The sequence below is a fragment of the Lacerta agilis genome, chromosome 7, assembly GCF_009819535.1.
Source record: "Lacerta agilis isolate rLacAgi1 chromosome 7, rLacAgi1.pri, whole genome shotgun sequence".
NCBI lineage: Eukaryota > Metazoa > Chordata > Lepidosauria > Squamata > Lacertidae > Lacerta > Lacerta agilis.
The window spans coordinates 39,057,361-39,078,558 of record NC_046318.1 but is presented as its reverse complement, the minus strand read 5'-3'; the positions used below and the strand labels follow the sequence as shown (position 1 = coordinate 39,078,558).

The 21,198-nt window shown below is 42.9% G+C and overlaps 1 protein-coding gene across 2 annotated transcripts in view; it reads left to right on the top strand.

The window, feature by feature from the left end:
* RAB31 (RAB31, member RAS oncogene family) overlaps positions 1 to 20,477 on the top strand; it is a 29,580-nt gene extending 9,103 nt beyond the window's left edge. For both annotated transcript variants that reach the window (XM_033154886.1, XM_033154887.1), the window contains exons 2-7: positions 1,809 to 1,888; positions 5,823 to 5,904; positions 11,251 to 11,322; positions 14,666 to 14,772; positions 15,872 to 15,981; positions 20,174 to 20,477. In XM_033154886.1, coding sequence (XP_033010777.1) covers positions 1,809 to 1,888; positions 5,823 to 5,904; positions 11,251 to 11,322; positions 14,666 to 14,772; positions 15,872 to 15,981; positions 20,174 to 20,271 — 549 coding nt within the window. In that variant the 3' untranslated portion in view covers positions 20,272 to 20,477. The remainder of the gene's footprint in view (positions 1 to 1,808; positions 1,889 to 5,822; positions 5,905 to 11,250; positions 11,323 to 14,665; positions 14,773 to 15,871; positions 15,982 to 20,173) is intronic.
* Positions 20,478 to 21,198: the final 721 nt, after the last annotated feature.

The window sequence follows — 21,198 nt, the reverse complement described above, 5'->3', positions numbered from 1 at the left end:
TTAAATTTACTTTATTATATTTATCAGGCCACCCAGTAACATAGGTTCTTGTTTAAAATGTATTGTCCTCATTCCCCCGTCCCCATAAGTGAGTAGTGTCCCCATTCAAGCATGTAATTATTAGCAGGGAATGAGCAAAAGTTAACCTTCTCCAGCCCCAGCAAATCAGTCTGTGCAGTTAACAATGTGCTACTGTAGCAAGACAGTGAGTACAAAATGAGTGGAAAATCATACTGAAAGCAGGATATCTTTTATTTTAAGAAACGGGGGCCAGGATTTTGAATAAATAAAAACACCAGGAGCAAGCAAGTCAGACATATGCATATGGAGTGGGGGCTGCAGCTGCTGCAGTGGGAGTGGGGGAAGCCAGGAAGCCACTTTGCCTTCTTGGCTTTAGGCAATATTGTTTCCTGACTTCTGATATGATGATTAGTGGTAGGTCCCCCCCCCCCCCGCACTCACACTATTCTCAAGGGAACTTCAGAGGCTGGAGCGGAGGGGGACCAGGAGACATAGATGAATTAATAAAGAGTTACAGTAACTGTCAGGCATGTTCCTTCCTTGGCTGAGGAGGGCCAGGACACCAGCCACACCCTTTCCCCCCAGGCTTCACACCCTCCTTGAATATTTTTATCTTACTTGAGGTGGGTGAGGAAAAGGAAATTAAAATGAATCATTAAGCTTCCCCAGCTCATAAAAGCATGCATTAGAACATAGCTGCAGAAGTCTTATCACATAAACAGTGGGTCAAATTACAGTGGTACCTCAGGTTAAGAACTTAATTTGTTCTGGAGGTCCGTTCTTAACCTGAAACTGTTCTTAACCTGAGGTACCACTTTAGCTAATGGGGCCTCCCGCTGCCGCCGTGCGGTTTCTGTTCTCATCCTGAAGCAAAGTTCTTAACCCGAGGTACTATTTCTGGGTTAGTGGAGTCTGTAACCTGAAGCGTTTGTAACCTGAGGTACCACTGTAATTAAGGGCAAATTCCATAGACTTTATCACAATTAATTCCAATAGGATCAATGAACAATAGACTTTGAGAACATTAAAACAGCTTATACATGGTAGGTAGGGTCTTTTAATTTGTGAGCTGCTAAACTACCATGATATTTACCAAGATGTATATGAACCGGAGGTGGTTTTGGGTTGTTTGGCACAAATTAGATTTTAAAAGCTGAACAGGAAACCATTTAACCACAGAAGGGGAAATGCAGTTTATGTTTTCGAACATTCACTTCAAATCAGGAATAACAATGGTATTGCCTGAAGTTGCTTACAAATAATTTCTAATCTTAAAAAACACTTCACAATCCTGGAATTGCAGCATTTCAAATGAAATCAGTAGGCGAGGTTAATTTTTTGTAATAGCAATATCGCCATTCTGCCAGTTATTGACTAGAATCTGCCTGAATGGTTTTAAATCACAGCTGCCTCAGGACTTTATGGATTTCTGCACTGCAGTAAAGTGGCATGTACTGAGGAAAAACTTAATAAGGACCATTAGGTGGTTAAGTAAACATTCCTCAGACTAGACAATTGTTCTTTTTAACCCACACCTTATTCCAGTGTTTTTCAACCACTGTTCCGCGGCACACTAGTGTGCCGCGAGATGTTGCCTGGTGTGCCGTGGGAAAATTACTTTATATATAGTCAATATAGGCACAGAGTTAATTTTTTTAACATTTTCTAATGGTGGTGTGCCTCGTGATTTTTTTCATGAAACAAGTGTGCCTTTGCCCAAAAAAGGTTGAAAAACACTGCCTTATTCAATGTAATGTTGAATTGATTCTTCCTTTCTTAATTTTCAGGATACTGGAGTTGGCAAATCTAGTATAGTTTGTCGATTTGTTCAGGATCATTTTGACCACAATATTAGCCCCACTATTGGGTAAGTACTACACACACACACACACAAAACTACAGTTTCAGTTTAGTAAATAAACAGTATTGATATAATCTATTTATATTTCACGTTTATGGGAAAGCTCGCTACTCAACACAATAGTGGTTTTGTTCATTCTTTCGAAGCGTTGTATAATGTAGAGAGCTATTAATTGAGTAAGCCTATTAACTTTCTCTTTAGGTAATGCCAGTTCCACACTATTATCCATTATGTACCTTGAATGGTTATTATTTGTTATGCAACTGGGTGGGGGTTTTTTTAGTCTAGCTTCTAGAGGATGGAGTTATGGGTTTTTAAATTATTTTATATTGATTTTTGATGTACAGTGGTGCCTCGCAAGACGAAATTAATTCGTTCCGCAAGTCTTTTCGTCTTGCGGAAATTTCGTCTTGCGAAGCACGGTTTCCCATAGGAATGCATTGAAATTTAAACAATGCGTTCCTATGGGGGAAAAGTCCGAGCCTCCTGCCGGCGAGCGGGGAAAGCGAGCGGCAGAGCAAGCGGCAGAGCGACCGGTGAGCGGGGAGAGCAAGCAGGGAGCACGATCGGCAGCGGGGGAAGCCAGAAAAGCAAGCGGGGGACACGATCCACGGCGGGAGAAGCAAGGGGAGCAAGCAAGGAGCACAGGGGGAAGCCAGGAAAGCAAGCGGGGGACACGATCCACAGCGGGGGAAGCCAGGAAAGCAAGCGGGGAGCAGGATCCACGGCGGGAGAAGCCAGGAAAGCAAGCGGGGAGCAGGATCCACGGCGGGAGAAGCCAGCGGAGCAAGCAGGGAACGCAGGGGGAAGCCAGAAAAGCAAGCGGGGGACACGATCCACGGCGGGAGAAGCCAGGGGAGCAAGCGGGGAGCAGGATCCACGGCGGGAGAAGCCAGGGGAGCAAGCAGGGAACGCAGGGGGAAGCCAGAAAAGCAAGCGGGGGACACGATCCACAGCGGGGGAAGCCAGGAAAGCAAGCGGGGAGCAGGATCCACGGCGGGAGAAGCCAGCGGAGCAAGCAGGGAACGCAGGGGGAAGCCAGAAAAGCAAGCGGGGGACACGATCCACAGCGGGGGAAGCCAGGAAAGCAAGCGGGGAGCAGGATCCATGGCGGGAGAAGCCAGGAAAGCAAGCGGGGAGCAGGATCCACGGCGGGAGAAGCCAGGGGAGTAAGCAGGGAACGCAGGGGGAAGCCAGAAAAGCAAGCGGGGGACACGATCCACAGCGGGGGAAGCCAGGAAAGCAAGCGGGGAGCAGGATCCACGGCGGGAGAAGCCAGCGGAGCAAGCGGGGAGCAGGATCCACGGCGGGAGAAGCAAGGGGAGCAAGCAGGGAGCACAGGGGGAAGCCAGGAAAGCAAGCGGGGAGCGCAATCGGCAGCAGGGAGAGGAGCGGGGAGGGCCTCGAAGCCCTCTCCGCCGCCGCCGCCAGCCTCCTGCAGGCTGAGCAGGTCTCCTCCGGGCGACGAGGCGCAAAGGGCCGCGGCCACCCGCCTGCAGCGGGGCAGAGAAGCGGCCCTGGCCGGAGTCTCCACGGGCTGAGGAGCCTCGGCCATGGCGGGAAACGAAGTAGGCAGCGGCGACGGAGGAGAGGCAGTTGGGTCTTCCCTCACTCGCCGCTTGCTCTCCCCAAGCCACAGCCAAGAAGGGCGGCGAGAGCGGCGAGTGAGCGGTGGCAGCAGGAGAAAGCTGGGTGTGGGGAGCAGGGGCCGCAGTAAGGGAGAAGCCGAGGCTAAAATGGCGCCGGACCTACCTCCTCCCTCCCGGAGCGGTGAGTGTTCTGGGGTTTGCGGGGAGCAAAGGGCAGGCTCGAGAGCCGAGGGCAGGCTCGGCTGCTCCACCTTGGAACTTGTGAGCCTCGGCGGTGGGAGGAGGCGAGCTGCCGCTTCCGGTTCCCGCCACTGCTGCCGCTCTCCTTGCAGCAGCAGGTTCCGGCTTTTTCTTAAAGTGGTACCGCGCAAGACGATTCGTTTTGCGAGTCACAGCCATTTAAAAATTCGTTTTGTGAATCACCTAAAAAATCGAAAAACCCTTTCGTCTAGCGGGTTTTTCGTCTTGCGAGGCATTCGTCTTGCGAGGTACCACTGTATAAACATTAATTAGCAGTCAATTAGATCTCAGTATTAATATATTGTTTCTAACTTCTCTGAAACCTCTATTTTATTACAATTACTTTACTGAATAGATGTATATTTTTGTCTCTTTATTTTGTTGTTTACTGCTCATTTGTGTTGGAACATAGCCATTGTCAGTAAATGCTTTGGCAGGACTTAGTATAACTCAAGTTACAGTTCTGGGAACATGTGAAATAACCAGTGCATCTGTGTGCATAAAGACTACATTTCCTTGTATCCTCAGAGGGGAATACATGGTACTCTTGCTCCCCATTTTATCCTCACAACAATCCTGTGAGGTTGATTAGGCTGAAAGTGAGTGACTGGCCGGAGGTCACCCTGTGAACCTCATGGCTGAGTGGGGATTTGAACCCTGGTCTTCCAGGTCTTAGTCTGGCACTCTTAACAACTGTGACACACTGGCTCTCTTTTATATAGCTATGGTTTTCAAGCAGGCTTTGGCCCAGCAACTATTTTATTAAATAAAGTAATAAGAGCTCTTGGAATATAACTGATTTGTGGAAAGCCTAGGGCTCTGAGCCTTTTGGGTAGATGTAAAAACAAAAAAAAAACTTCTTTGAAAAAATTACTGTTAAGGCCCATATAAGTGATTGATGTTTTTGACCTCTCTCACAATGTAGTTTTAAATAAAGTGTAGGAGAAAGTGGGTATAATTAGGAGCTATAGCTCTTTTATTTAGGTTTGTATATTAAGCTTTGGTTTTAATAGCATCTACATGAGGAACTGCTGAACCCAAATTATGATATTTAAAATTTACTTGCTGACGGTTCCTAGGCGTGTATCTGCTTCCAAAGATTTTATAATTCATCACATTGCCTTAGCTTTTAACAAGACAGGATAGCACAGTGTAAGTGCATGGCATGTAATTCATCTTCATTAATTTTTCCAAAACTTCAAAGCTTACCAACTATGCAATATATGATTTGAATTTAATGCATGCATGTTTATGTCTAGAGACAAATCTGCCAACTTGTGCTAAAAAGAAAACTTTGGAGGCTTAAAGAACGATTTTATCTTTGTGTCATGTCTGCCAGGAATTATTCTATCATTGCCCAAGTCCCTCTGTGCCAACATAGCACAGTGCTATGCTGGCAGCAAGAAAAAAAACCCACATTGGCATAGTAGTACCCCTTTCACCACTCAAATGAGCAGCAGCATAAGAGATGTTGTTGTTTAGTCGTTTAGTCATGTCCAACTCTTCGTGACCCCATGGACCAGAACACGCCAGGCACTCCTGTCTTCCACTGCCTCCCACAGTTTGGTCAAACTCATGTTAGTAGCTTCAAGAACACTGTCCAACCATCTTGTCCTCTGTCGTCCCCTTCTCCATGTGCCCTCAATCTTTCCCAGCATCAAGGTCTTTTCCAGGGAGTCTTGTCTTCTCCGGTGAGCCCTCAGGGCTGATTTCCTTAAGAATGGATAGGTTTCATCTTCTTGCAGTCCATGGGACTCTCAAGGATCTCCTCCAGCACCATAATTCAAAGAGATAAGAGATACTTAACTGTAAATAATTTGCCAACTTTTACTGGAACAATTCAATTTTTTCCTCATTGAACTGGAAGGTCATATGTTCATAATTTCATTTATTCAGAGAAAATGCTACATGGATATAGTTCGAAATAGCAACATTCATATAGCAACATCTGTAAATCTTTGATTGAACATCACTGGTACTTTTATTATCTAGCGGCAGTGTTTTTCATACTGCCCAGGTATTAACAGTGGCCAAGTATTAAGAAATGATTTGTTGATAATATAAGAAGCTTATATCTAAGTATTGTACTGCTTTTTCTTACAACCTTTTAGTGCTTCTTTCATGACTAAAACTGTGCCTTGTGGGAATGAACTTCATAAATTTCTGATCTGGGATACAGCAGGGCAAGAACGGGTGAGTATGATTCCAGTATCTTTTAACTGAAGGCATTTACATGCTGTGCCTATTTACTTTCACTAAAATATTGGGAAGTAGATACAATTGAGAATTACAATGGCAGTGAGGTGTGGAGCACACACAAAAGAGTTAAGATGCTATGGAGGCAGCGTCAATCATTTTTTAAAAATGTGATTGGCTGACCGGAAGTGGGGGTAACTTCCTTGCAACTTCCAGTTGTTAACAAGAAAGACCTGTAAGGGCCAGGCCACAATAACTGCAACGAACAAGAGACCAAAAAAGCAGCAGTTTCATGTGCCATTTACCTGTTTGTGCTTGTTGTTTTTCTATCCAATTAGCTCCAGGGTGGCCTACAAAGGTTAGCCTACCTTCAGCCACCTGAATTATTATTCTGGTTGTTTACTGACAACTCACGCAGTTGTTGTCAATAACATCTGGGTAGACTAGCCATCAAAGAATTTGTGTTCAGTTTTTGCAAGACGTTCTGGACCCAGGGGCTACCGTACCCCTGCAAGTCGTGGTGAAACTCAGGAGACAGCTTATCTTTACTCAAGTCTAATAATTATTAGCATCTCACTTTTACTTCCTACTTCAATCATCCTCATTTCCCCAAATTTCTCTTTATCTAAATAGCTTTTCCTCCTGGTGTGTTTAGGCCTCCGCTCCATTTTTCCTGGTTTTCCTAGTTCTACCTTCAGTCCATAAAAGGCAATCAGCTTGCCTAATAGTTTAGGTTTACGGTCCAGACAATATATTTTTTTCTATGTTGTTTCACCTGACTGTCGTGTTATTTTTATTTGTGTAGTAACACTAAAGTTGCAAAGCCGTTTCACTCTGTCTGCCATTTTGTGTTAATAAGACTTTAATCACAGGAAATTTTGTTGGTTCTTGCTCATTCCCATGAGGACATTACTGCATTTCTAAAGTAATTGTGTCCCTTGCAATATACTGTGGCATGTGGTTGTCTCCAGTAAAGATTACTGAAGTGATTATTTCTTGAACATGCATGTAAGATACATTTCCATGTGTATAGACCAGGGGTCAGCAAACTTTTTCAGCAGGGGGCTGGTCCACTGTCCCTCAGACATTGTGGGGGCCGGACTATATTTTCGAGGGGAAAAAAGATGCAAGAGCACCACGAGCCCCTGTGGCTTCTTACCTGTGTCTTGCGAGCAGCCACCAGGGCTGGTGGTGGCAGCGGTGGAGGGATGATGAGCGGCGTGCGAAAGGACTCCAGAGAGCGGCTGCTTAAAATGGCACCAACAAAGCCCAGCCCCCTTCCTCTTCTAGGCAGGGCGGGGAGAAGCTGGGAGGAGGCACCGCTGCCGCTGATGGAGGGAGAGGGAAAGAACACGCATGCTGGCGATCCACACGGCAATTCCCAGACCAAGTGGGCCGGATCCAGCAGGCAATTGGGCCAGATCCGACCTGTGGGCCTTAGTTTGCCAACCCATGGTATAGACACATGAGCAACTTTCGTAACACTGGAAAACACTATTTAGTCCCATCCTCTGACTTCTGAGATTTCAACTAGCATTGATCTCATATTATCATCATTATTATAATTTTATTGCTTACTCCATAAAATGTGGTGACTTACAATTGTAAATATCACTGCACCCTAAGGGTTAGGGTCTGCGTAGCTCATTTTCTTTTTTTAAAAAATGAGACCTGATATTCACTGGATCCTGGTGGAGGACATTCCTTTGATAGGGATGACACCTCTTCCTTTGATAAGGATGACACCTCCTACTGGTGGTGACAGGCAGGGTCCTGTCTTTTGGTTAGCAGGAGCTGGGACCGAGCAACGGGAGCTCACCCCGTCACGGGGATTCGAACCGCCAACCTTCTGCTTGGCAAGCCCTAGGCTCTGTGGTTTAGACCACAGCGCCACCCACGTCCCAGAACTTACTTAGGCCAATATATTACTATTATTGTGATTAAGCTACTCAGTTGAACTAAATCACACTGAGGATCAGGCTGACATTACTTTAGTCTTTATGTTTTATAAACTTTTTTCCTTATAAACTTCCTTTGTGAAGGAAGTTGAATGGATAAATGGTGTATATTGACAAATATTCATTCTCTCTCTCTTTTACTTATTTTAATAAAACATATTTCAAAGTCAAAACAAAATAAAAAATAAAAAATTCCTTCCAGTAGCACCTTAGAGACCAACTAAGTTTGTTCTTGGTATGAGCTTTCGTGTGCATGAACACTTCTTCAGATACACTGAAGTAAGTGTTTCATAAGTCTAGCCAATTGCTTCTTTACTCAGAAGTAACTCTCACTGAATTCAATGGAACTTATAGGACTACAAAGTTGTAGTTCCCAAGTTTCTCTAGAACTAAAGTTCCTATCTGTTACTGTTTTATAGAAAGAATGTATTTAATCTGGGTTTTTTTTTTTAGTGTGGATTAATATTTTCCACACAGTTTTCACCAGCTGGGAATGTTAGCTATTTCCTACCGCCCCCTGCACCTCTCTCATGAACCAAGCAGCTTTTCTTTCATGATAATGTGCTTGACATTTTTAGTTTTTTGAAAACAGACTTTAAATGCACACACCAATTCTTCTCCATGCTGCTGTTACGTTGCTAACCTCCAGCTTTCCCAACATAGAGATGTGGATTCAAGTGTGCCTTTCTGTACGTGGAAGGTGTTTGTTGCTGACACTAGGAGTGCTTTACATCTCCTGCTAGAGCGTTGTGAGATAAAATGGAACTAAGTCTGCAAGCATGGGGGCAACTCCCACTGAATCCCTGTGGCTTTACTTCTGAGTAGACATGTGTGGAATTGTGCTGCAGATTCCAAATATGTTCTTCAATTTGTATAAGTAAAAGCATAAAAACTGCTAAAGGGTGGTTTGTGAAATACTGCTTGCAGCTATTTTCCTTTTGCTCAGGATCTACATAGTCCATGCCTTATAAAAAAAATTCTAGTATTACCCACAGGAGGGGTCTCTAGACAAAAAGTTGCACAAGTAATTCTTTGGTGTCTCTTTAGAGTAGAATAATTGTAGTTCATATTTTGAAGTTCATCCACACAAACTCGAGCACTACAGATGTATTATATACCCAGACTATTGTAACCCTTTGTTTACTTGTAATTTTCTCCCTTTCTATCTTGGAATAAATCTTTGTGCACCTTTCCTAATACATGTCTCTTGTTTTTCTTTGATGCTTGTTAAACATGTAAATCTACATGATTACATCCATAAAGGTAAAGGGACAGGGACCCCTGACCATTAGGTCCAGTCGTGTCCAACTCTGGGGTTGCGGCGCTCATCTCGCGTTACTGGCCAAGGGAGCCGGCGTACAGCTTCCGGGTCATGTGGCCAGCATGACTAAGCCGCTTCTGGCGAACCAGAGGAGCGCACAAAAACGCTGTTTACCTTCCTGCTGGAGTGGTACCTATTTATCTACTTGCACTTTGACGTGCTTTCAAACTGCTAGGTTGGCAGGAGCTGGGACCGAGCAACGGGAGCTCACCCCGTCGCGGGGATTCCAACTGCCAACCTTCTGATCGGCTAATCGTGGAGATCAAGAACTTTGAGAAACCTTACACTATATTGGATCAGCATTCCGTTGCTTCAGAGATGACTAGAAAGAACTTTGCTGACCATGAACAAATGGGTGAATTGGAAGACTTACTCCAGACCTAATGGTCTAAAGATGGTTTGAGCAAATTTTACCCTGTAACTACTGCAGAAGAAATTGATCAGCACAACAGAAGGAACTTTAATCACTGCCCAGAGACTGATATTATTTGGATGTCATGGGCCATTTCAGTGGCCTGTACTTGATATTACCTGCTGCATCATCATTGTTGCACAACTGAAGAATTAATATTTTTGGTTGCTTTGGAATATACCTGAGTGAAGCCAATGCTATTCTATTCTTGTTTGAGAGAAACAGAATTCTTGACTCGGTTTCAACTAGTGTATCATCAAGAGTTTGTAATAGGCCTGTAATAAGACTTGTCCTGAGCACTGGGCAGTATTATGGATTTCCAGTACCTATATGCTACTGGATTAAGGGTTTGGGAGAAAATTAATACACAGTTTTCATGGTTTTAAAAAAGAAGAGCAATGTTTTTATGGTAGACCAACACGGCTACCTACCTGTTTTTATTCAATCTTCCATATTCTTTTATAATTGTAAAGCCAACAGAGCAAAAAATCTGAATTCTTTTTTCACAGGGTATATGGTTCTTCTTCAGAGCAAAGGCATGTTGTGAAAATAGCTATGCTTTTGAAAAGCACATGCCTTAATAAAATGTTTTTAATTATTCACAGGGTGCCAGATATTACTGTGTTAATAAAACAGCCATTGTGAGGAAATACAGTATTTTTTTTTCTATCAAAGGAGAGTTTCTAATGAGAAGTCACATGAAATCATATGCATTCCCACTGGATTAAATCTCAGATGCCTAGCATTCCAGAAAATTAGTTACATTTCTTTTGCAAACTGGAAACTAATCACCCAAAGTTGGAAGACGTAATTTTAATGTTTGCTCAGACATCATAAAACAAAGCTCCAGATATTCTTCCTGTCCCGTTCCAGTTCCTTGCCTACCTGAGCCCATTATGTTGGAATGGAATTCTTTAGCTTGCTCCAAACAGCTTGAAAATTAATCCTGTGTCTGCTAGAGCTTCAGGGCAAGAATCCAGTTGCCCCTTCTAGTGCTGTCGTTCCAGGTATCTGCTAATGGGAGAGGAAGGAAGACAATCTGCAGGGGACAAAATGTTTTATGAAGAGGAGGCCACATACACAGGATGTAAAACAACTCCTTCAATATAAAACAGCTCATTCTGCAAGCCAGAGAGTCAATACACTTCACCCCTCCCATCCCATTCTCATAGTCCTGAAGATAGCAGGAGCAAGCTCTGCTGCAGGTTGATAGACAGCAGTCTTGCACTGGAGAAGATGGTGTGCCACCTAGCCACTCATTTGACTCTGATTTATGCTGGTTCTTGTCAGGATCCAGACATGAATGCTCTTGCCTAGCTTCTGGAACTATCACTGGCTTATTGTTTCCTGCCACTTGAGCATCCCCAGAGCAAACTGGAGTTGACCTGGTACAGAATGTTCCTGTAGAAAAAAACTATTTCACAGAACTTTGGTTGGCATGTACCAGAGTATGTGCATTCATTATTCTAGCTTTGTGGATTTAAAACACTGTATTTTAATGTGATTTTAATAACAACACATTAATGCAACAATGAGACACAAGGCATACTGATTAAAGAAGCTAAAGCATTCATAGTGTCTTTATTTGACTTACACAAATGCAAGAACTTTAACTACTTTTTTCTTCTGTTTCTGTGTTCATTTTTTAATAGTTCCATTCATTGGCACCAATGTATTACCGTGGGTCTGCAGCAGCAGTTATAGTATATGATATCACCAAGCAGGTAAGCTTTCAAATCTCAGTTGTTCCATCAGGGACGGACTTTGGTCCTTCAGATTTCAGTGGTGTTAGGCCAAAATTTGGTACCCCCTGCCCACATTAAAGGTAAAGGGACCCCTGACCATTAGGTCCAGCCGTGTACGACTCTGGGGTTGCAGTGCTCATCTCTCGTTACTGGCCAAGGGAGCCGGTGTATAGCTTCCGGGTCATGTGGCCAGCATGACTAAGCCGCTTCTGGGGAACCAGAGCAGTGCACGGAAATGCCGTTTACCTTCCCGCTGGAGTGGTACCTATTTATCTACTTGCACTTTGACGTGCTTTTGAACTGCTAGGTTGGCATGAGCAGGGACCGAGCAATGGGAGCTCACCCTGTTGCGGGAATTCGAACCGCCAACCTTCTGATCAGCAAGCTCTAGGCTCTGTGGTTTAACCCACAGCGCCACCCGCGTCCCCCGCCCACATTACATTCTGCTCAATTCACTACCTCATAGTTGTGATACCCTGCGGCACCTCCTGGGCTCAGCGCCCAGTGTGGCGGAACTGGTTGTGCTGCCCTAAACTCGCCTCTAGTTCCATCACTGGTATGTAGGTTACTCAGCAATTCACTTTCAAGTGGTCATAGTGTGAGTGTTCCCTGTGCCTTCTGCTAATATTATACTGTGTTCGCTTAGTCCTGCAAGTTGGTAGTCTTTTCCTTAGTTCAGTGAGGGCCAAACTTGGTCCTCCAGCTGTTTTGGGACTACAACTCCCATCATCCCTAGCTAACAGAACCAGTGGTCAGGAATGATGGGAACTGTAGTCCGAAAACAGCTTCAGGGCCAAGTTTGGCCATCACTGCCTTAGTTAGTCAATGTATTCCTGCATTCTGGATGTGACTTCCAGAAGTTTTGGATTACAGTTTCCATCAGCCCCAGCCAGCATTGCCAGTGATCGGGAATGGTACTTGTGTGCCCAGGCTCTACAGCCCTCAAACACCCCAAATTTATAATTAAGAACCAAACAAGACACAATACTTCTGGGTGAAATAAGGCCACAACTTTATTGATTACAGATGTAAGAGGTTTGACATAGGTATTGGGTATAACAACCAGCCCATGTGCTGGCAGTATTACCAAAGGGGCCGACCCTGAGGCAGAAAGGACCTATGACTTACATCAGATAGGATCGTCCCCATGGGATCGCCATCTTAAGGGGTGCTGTCACCCCTGCCAGAGCATCTGGACAAAACCAGATTTTTTTACCAGGATACCTGCTTTTCTTGGAGGGGCAGGCCAAGGCTTACAACCTTCCCTCCAACCAAGACTTAGGGCAACCCAATGTCAAACCACCAAAGTTGTGACAATTGCTATGAGGTAGGCATAACCTTCAGACTGAGCCAATTTGTTTGAAGGAAAATCCCCACCCAACCTTGAATACGGCAACCAACGATGTCCATAGCAAGGTCAAGTAGATAAACAAGAGTAGACTAAAACAACGGAAGGGTGGGTGTGAGTTCCGACCAGGAACTGTGTGTGGATCGGGTGGCAGGACTCTTTAAATAGTCAGGAGCAGACCCAAGTGAAGCCTGCTGGCTCAGTTGAGCCCGCCCTCTGGAGAAAGCCTATCTCTTGGCCTGCTAACCATTGGCCAATTTGGCTGGCAAACCTCCCAGCTGGTGAGGAAGACCATTTTGGCTCCCCAACCCCATCCCGGTCAGGAAAGCTCCATTAAGAGCACTGCCACATTGTATTGCGTAGGGGGAAGTGGTGGCCGGCCCGCAACACCTCCACACCCATAAGTAAGGTAAGCAGACATGTAGCTCCAAACAGCTGGAGGGCATCAGGCTAGGGAAGGCTGGTGTATTCAGTGGGGCTTGCTCCTCACACTAAGCAAGCATGACATTCCCATACCTGCATTGGTATAGGAAAATTAGTACCTAAAAATATGGCATATTTTCTAAAAATACAGAAATATATAAATTTTATTATGTGCAATTTGTATTTGCTCGAATATTTTTAAACTGTTCCAAAACAGTTCAGCTAAGTAAATGAAGTAATAACAAAATTGACTCCATATTTATAGCTCAGATTAAAATTACATAAAAACAAGTCTTTGGTTTTTGACAGATTACTGATATAGGGAAGTCAGTGTGGTCAGGACATTCTCTGTTGCAACATCCAAATGGAAAGCTGCACATTTTCAAGGCCAAATTATGTATTTGTATTTTAGTAAGAAACCCATCTGGTAGTGCTGTGTGACAGGAAAGGCATTAATGAGTGAATATAATAGCTTGCCTGCAGTTTACATATTTAGCAAATTGAATTACATATTTGATTTTAGCTCAGAAGTGTTGGCACAATTAATTGGTATATTAGCAAAATTATTTATCAAGGGCTAACACCTTCCTGTGTAGTGGTGGTGAACTTGAATGAAGTGTTGGGGGAACTATGGAGGAAAGATAATGCACTCAATGCAAATAAAAAATCCCATTAATTTCATACTAAATGGATATTTACCTTTAAACTAAACAACGTTGATTACAAAGGCCATAATCTAGTATGGTGCCTTAGGGGTGTATAAATTGACTTGTCAGACATTTATTAGCAGAAACGACAAATCCCAAGCTCTCTCTTGCTGTTCCCCTACTTTCTCTGAGGAGTAAGTAACATCTAAGCCAGGTGGTATCATGATTTTCAATAACTGTTATATTGACTCTGCTTTTTCATCCTTGGAAAGCGTAGAACATGGCACCAGAGATATTGCATTCAAATAAATGGTATGGAAAAAATGCATACCCAGAACCTTTACCAGGTTGTTTAAAAGGCCAATAACTTCATGTGTCCACTATATGTAACCCCAAATGCGGCAAGGTGGTACTTCCAGTCCCCTTTCGTCATGCGGCGGAGGGTGTCCTTGGTCGTCCTCACCATGCGCCCTGCTTGGCCATTGGTGGCAGGGTGGAATGGTGCCGATTGGATGTGGTGGATGGCGTTCTGCACTGTGAAGGCCTGGAATTCTTCTGGGCGGCTTCCAAAAGAATACAGTATACAATAATACATGCAGTTTCCTTGTGTCTTTAAAGGGAGATTACTGAATTAACCATGCTTGTGTCCTTTATAACTGCTGTCACAAATAGGCACTTCTGTAATTAGGTGTGAGAAGATTGTGTGAGAAGCCACAATTGGACATACTGTTCTCTCAAAAGCTGGTTTAGTTAGATATGGGTTAACATTAGATGCAAGTTAAAGTTTATATTTGTTAAGGGCACTGATAATACCTTATACTTTGGTATCATGATATCATTACAGGGTTCAGTATATTGATGCATTTAGCAACTTCATGTTGATAGGCTCTTGTATTTAATTTAGGATTCATTTCATACACTGAAAAAATGGGTAAAAGAACTAAAAGAACATGGTCCTGAAAACATTGTAATGGCCATCGCTGGAAACAAATGTGATCTTTCTGATATTAGGTAAAGTATTGACCTTTTGTCTTCAAATTGCTTGTTCTTGCCTCTCCCCCCCCCCCATATCCCTGTGATATTGAGTGGCATATATGCTTGATTGCACTGGCACAAAGTCATATCAAGCCAATAAACAACATATCTGGATTTCTGTTTTCCTTTTATCAGCCCTTTGGTGATAGATCCTAAGTGTTTGATATCAGATGGTTTTCTCAGTATCATAGAGAAATTCTATTGAATTCAGTTTATTCACTTGATGAAAATACCATTTTGTTAAGGCTGATACAAATAGTGCAAGTTTATTGAAATGGTTTATTGAAAAACAGCTCTGTTTTTCAATAAACATTGTTGTCCTCTTAAATACGATGGGACGGGTAGGGGGCCCAGCCCCTGCCCTGATTGGCCTTGTGGACAAGGCCTACCCCAAATGGTGGGTCTGGCAATGCCAGAGGAGGCTGGGCCTGAGTGACCATCCCTTCCCCCGGCCCACAGGGAGATGGTGGATGCCACCCCCAGAACCAGCTGTGGCTGTGCTTTCCAGACACGGGTTTAAGTGCTTTTGTCTTTGACCCATCATTCCTTTGGAAAACTTGCTCTAAATGGGAGGCAAAGAATCAATTCAGAGAAAACCCAATTGATGTTTGCTCCAATTCAGCTGTAAAGATGTGGTTTTCCAAGAGGAGGGGGAGTGGTAGGGCAAGCAAAAGTGTGGATGAACCCCAGGTTTCCTGTGGAAGCTATGCCCATCCCTGTAAATTAGGGGTGGGAAACCTTCTTAGTACCATGGACCAGATCACATGATAGCCAAGTGGGTTACCCCACCCATCTGTCAAAATCCCTTAACCAGCTGACTTGGGCAAGTGCAAGGGAGCACTCTTTGCTGGAGCCTGATGCTGCTCCTTTAAACTCCTGAAGTCAGAGGCTTAAAGGAGGAATGTGGGGAAGCTTGCAATGAGCAGCACAAGGAGGGGAGAAGTGTTTTCCATTGAGTAGAAACTGTTTTCCTTTCCTAAAGTAATGCAGGTTATGAAAAGGAACACTATAACTTGAGCAGCTACTGTCTATGTTTTTCGATGCACAGCAGTTTAATTTCAAATTTAAATTTTAGGGAGGTACCTATGAAAGATGCCAAAGAATATGGAGAGTCTATAGGTGCAATTGTTGTTGAAACGAGTGCCAAGCATGCAGTTAACATTGAAGAACTCTTTCAAGGAATCAGTAAGTAAAGTCAGAATGTTTGTGTGTGTAAAAAAGCAACAACTTCAAGTTGCTTAGTATTTTTTTTACATATAGAATATTTTATTGATTTGTAGTAAAATAACCAATCATTTTCAACAAAACCTGTACAATGTTACATACTTAAATCATTAACATATAAAAATAAAAGTTGAGTGGGGACACTGTCAAATAACTGAGTCATTCAATGCATTGTCAAGACTTCAGCTATCCATGACACAGGCTATCCATAAGTAAGAATGAGTAGCTGGAGGCCTTGTGAAAAACATTGCATTTCTCATTGTTGTTTTATGGAATAACAATAAAGGCACAAGCAGCTGTTTAGAAATTAAAATAATTTCAGAGAACGTAGGTTTAGATAACTTTTGGAAAATATGAGTGCATGTTTTCTTCTTTGGCAATCACTCGTACGATTGTCTTCCATGAACACAGTTTTAACAGTGAGTCCGTAAGTGACTGTGGATGCCAAATCTGGATCCACAGTGGGGACATACGTTTCTGGGCGGGAGTTGTTTCTCCCTTTCGTCCTGAGTTCTTCAAAGCCCATGACACCTTTGGTAAAGGCTGTTCTCCAGTTGGAGTGGTCGCAGGTCAGTGTTTCCCAGTTGTCAGTGTTTATACTACTTTTTTTTTTTACATTTGCCATGAGAGTCTTTAAACCTCTTTTGTTGACCACCAGCATTACGCTTTCCATTTTTAAGTTCAGAACTTATGAGTTAACTTTAACTTTGAACTTATGATTGCATGTACAATACTCATAACAGGAGCATCATATACATTTACCATCGACATTAGTAACATCTGAAATATTTTTGAAAGTATATGCCTGAATAAAACGACACCTGCATAGTCAAGAGAATATATGTTATAGCCCTATATTTCCTTAGTATTACAGAACTGACGTTCCAGATAAAGACCTAAGAGACTTGTGAAGGATTTGCAGCTGCTGCTGTTTTATGTCTAACTGTGCCACCACAACTAAATAAATCCACCAATATTACATTATTTTTAGTCTGCTGCTGAGAAGAGATAATTCAATATGTGTGAGGAGCCTTATGGCTGTAATCCTTAATGACACTGATATAGCAACCAAAAATAGCTGCCTACATTTTTCTTTGGCTGAAGTATATGCTACTTATTTATTATTATATTTGATACATTTATATCTCCTATTTCCTTCAAGGACCTCCACAGTAATCCTAGGAGATAGGATAGGCTGAGAAAGAGTTGCTTGGCCAATGCCACCCAGTGAGTTTAATGCTGAGCAGGGATTTGAAGCTGGATTCCCCATCTACTCTTAATCCATTGCAACATGCTAGCTGTTTCTTAGGAAGTTATATTTATTTTAATTTATCATAAACATTTGTATAGTTGCTGTGGTGATTGCTCCATTTTTGCATAGACTAGCTTGGCCTGTCTTAACACAGCAGGCCCTGACAGGTAGAACTTGATAGCCAGCTGGCATGATTTCCCAGGCATAAACAAACCCTCACACAAGGGGGTATGACATAGATTTGTCTAATTCTCGTTCTCCTTTATCTCCTTTTTCCTATTCATTTATACTTTGGAAGAAGGACAAAAAGGAGCTTATTCTTCTGGAAGCTTCGGCCAATTTAGGGCATAAGCTCTAGCAGGTTAGATATAAGCAGTGGTGTGACTGAGCAACTCTGGGCTAGCTGTTGTTGTTAATTGAATTTATATTGTGCCCTTCCACCAAAGGAACCCGGGATGGTTATATGAAGGGGATGAAGCTTTCCTCTCCACTTCCATAACACATACTTTCACCTCTTTACCTGTAGCTATTTGCTGTCCTTGTACTCTCATGTGGTGCACCACTACTCTCACTATGGCACATTGTTTCCCGGTACACGAGTGATTCCTTCTCAAAGGAGAGCAGTTTTAAGGCTAGCCTTTTTTGACCCTTCTACTCGGGTTTTAGAAAGGTAAATCTACTCAAAACTTTGAGTAGGGTTTTTGAGGGCTGAGTCATATGAATACTCTGCCACTAACAAAATGTTAGAAGCCTGATCTTTGCTAGTGAAAACACCTCTGACGTCCAGGAGACGTATACAGACTGGCAAAGAACATGAAAAAGGATATGGCTAGTCTCCTAGGGGGCACTAGAATCAGTGGCAGATGCCGATGTCTGAAATTGGACAAGTCTGACAAGAAGACACTATCAATCAATGTATGTCAGTGGGTATAGCTCATTCAGAAGCTGACTTAGAACAGAGCCATCTTTATCTTCTCTAAAGAGTGGCTGCTGACTTGCATAGTAAAATATAATTTCATCTGCTTATCTATTACAACTCTCTGTGATTCATTGAATTTGGCCTGATTATAGGAATTGCAGTTTTAAGACTGCAGCACTGCTGTATTCCCCTCCCTGCAACAGCTACCCATTGGGAAAGCTTCCCATAGAAAACATTTCAATATAGTTTTAAATAGTATTCCTTAAGGGGAAGGTGGATTTTGTTTGGATTTTATCCTAAAGTAATTCTGGCACTGATTAGAGCAGCTGCTTCGCATATCTTCCATTATGTGCCCACCTCCTCTGCCCAGACTATGAAGAATTCCTTTAGAAGTTTATGACAATATGCTGCATGTTTATGCTTCCATAGAAAACAAAGAGTGACATATAAAAAGTGGACTTCACAAACAATAGAAGTTTAAACAAAGAAAAGCAAAACTGAGAAGATGCCATAATTTAGCACTATGTGACTATCAAAGCTCTCAGATTTGTAAGGGCAATAATATATGACAAGAACATATTAGCCCGCTTCCCCTCCCCCCCGGAACAAGAGGCTACCACAGCTAATTTCATTTCACCAAATAAAAATTTAAAAAACATCATTTGATTTCAATGGTAATTTTAATTCAAATGTTTATGACTGTCACTTATAAATAATAATAATAATAATAATAATAATAATAATAATATTTATTATTTGTACCCCGCCCATCTGGCTGGATTTCCCCAGCCACTCTGGGCGGCTTCCAACAGAAATCAAATACAAAAATATCAAACATTAAAAACTTCCCTAAAAAGGGCTGCCTTCAGGTTTTTTCTGAATGTCAGGTAGTTGTTTATTTCCCTGACCTGTGATGGGAGGGCGTTCCACAGGGCGGGCGCCACTACCGAGAAGGCCCTCTGCCTGGTTCCCTGTAGTTTTGCTTTTTGTCACCAAACATGTAAACATAAAATAGTGCAATGCCTATCATAACTGCAGTTTCCCTTTAAAAGCCTTCAAAATCCTCCTCTTCATCGCCATCTGATATCATAAGTACATCAATCATATCTTGTGGTACATTTGTAAGGCAGTCATCGTATGCCTTGAATTCCGTATCGGATGTAAAGACAATACCTGCTGAAAGTCTGCTCCGCTTCCTAATCCTCGCTCTCCTAAAGTCCAACAGGAAGTCCTAGGGAAGCCCCGAGATTCCTTTAGGAAGACGAGGCAAAGTCCCCTCCCCCGGCACCTTAAGTTTCATTTCTCGCTTGCCCGGGAAGGGATGCGAGCACGTGCAGCTGGGGGAAGGCCAGACGCCACTTTGGCGCGTCACCTTGACCGCGTCCAGCTCAGTTTGAAGCGCTCTGCATCGCCTCCAAGTCCGGCCGCGGGTGCGGTGGGCAGCTGGAGGGTGCTGTGCAGCCGGCGGGGACGCCGAAATCGCGCTCCGCTGGGCGCGAGGAGCCAGCAGGGACTCCAAAGCAGTGGCGTGGCCGGCGGGGACGCCGAAGCGACTGCAGTACTGCTGCCGCTCCGACGGGAGGCTCTCCGATGGCCTCCCCTGCGTCTGAAGCCCAAGAAGAGCTGGGTGAGAGTGGCACTGCCGACAAAGCGAGCGGGGACACCGAAGCGGCGGCGCGGCACTGCAGTACAGGGTGGGTGAGAGTACCCCGGTTTCAGTACCCGCCATACAAGACGACTCCTGACTTTTTGGGAGATTAAAAAGGGTCAAAAGGTTGTCTTGTACGCCGGGATATACGGTAATTGTTGGGACTTCAAAGCAGCAATTCTGTTTGTGCCCTTACAATTAGCTGATCATCTCGGCTTCAAAGCACCATGGAATTTCCTGTTAACAGATCCCTTGTGTTGAATCCAATTTGGTCCTAAAAGAACATGCCAGGCTTTGAAACACTTGCATGTTTTTTGTTTTTCAACATATCTAGGTCGACAGATTCCACCCTTGGAAACTCATGAAAATGGCAACAGTGGGACAATAAAACTTGGAAAGCAGACTGCACAAACAACTAAGCGGTGTTGTTAAACCAACTCGACCTGGTTTGCATTACTTGAAAAAAAAGAAACCATTTGCTTATTTATAGAGCTACAGACTTCAGAAACTCAATGACAGAACATCTTGTCTAAAAGCAATAATATCAGTGCTTTCGTTGGAACTGTAGGAGAAAGGTCTTGGATCTTCACAATTAAAATGGACAATTCATTTTAGCAATAAACTGTTTAAAATATTGACTCAGATTATTGGAATAATCTGTTTAAACCAATGGGTATTTTAAATAAGCCTTTTGTTGATAAGAATAGTTGATCAAGCAAATGTTACATTTTCAGTACAATATTTGACCTTTATGAAAATACATACCGGGTACTATGATATTTGAACTAAGTGAAGGATATGTACTTCTTAATCTTTTTTTCCTAACCAGATTAGGCTTCTGTGACTTTGCTTCTAGAATAAAAACTTAAAAGGGTGCCAATTAGGTAGTTATCTTTGAACAATAAATAGATAAAAATAATAGTAATTTTTAATAAAATAATAAAATTCTGGTAATTTTTAGCTTAAAGCTGTAGTTTCTTATATACTTGAAAGGTAAAATCAGTAATTGCAAACTTGACACTTTTAAGTACATTAGGAAGTCTTAAAGGAGTCGAGAGAGGGTATAGCACTGTAAACTCAAATATTTGCATTTAACATCCAATTACCATAGTAAAAAATGATTAGCTCCAGAAGCCAAAAATGAATAGGATGACATACCTTCCACTCCAGATACTCGAATTAATTTAAAGCCCATCTGGCAGAGATGCAGTGCTATGAAGATCTGTCAGTAGTTGTGTCTTTCCCTGCTCCATAGTTTGATACAATGAACTAAAAACTTCTTCTGTCTCCTTCGGTTTCAATTATTGGACAGAAGGTAGACAAGACAGCAAACCCAGCTCTGTTCACAACTGCCCTTTT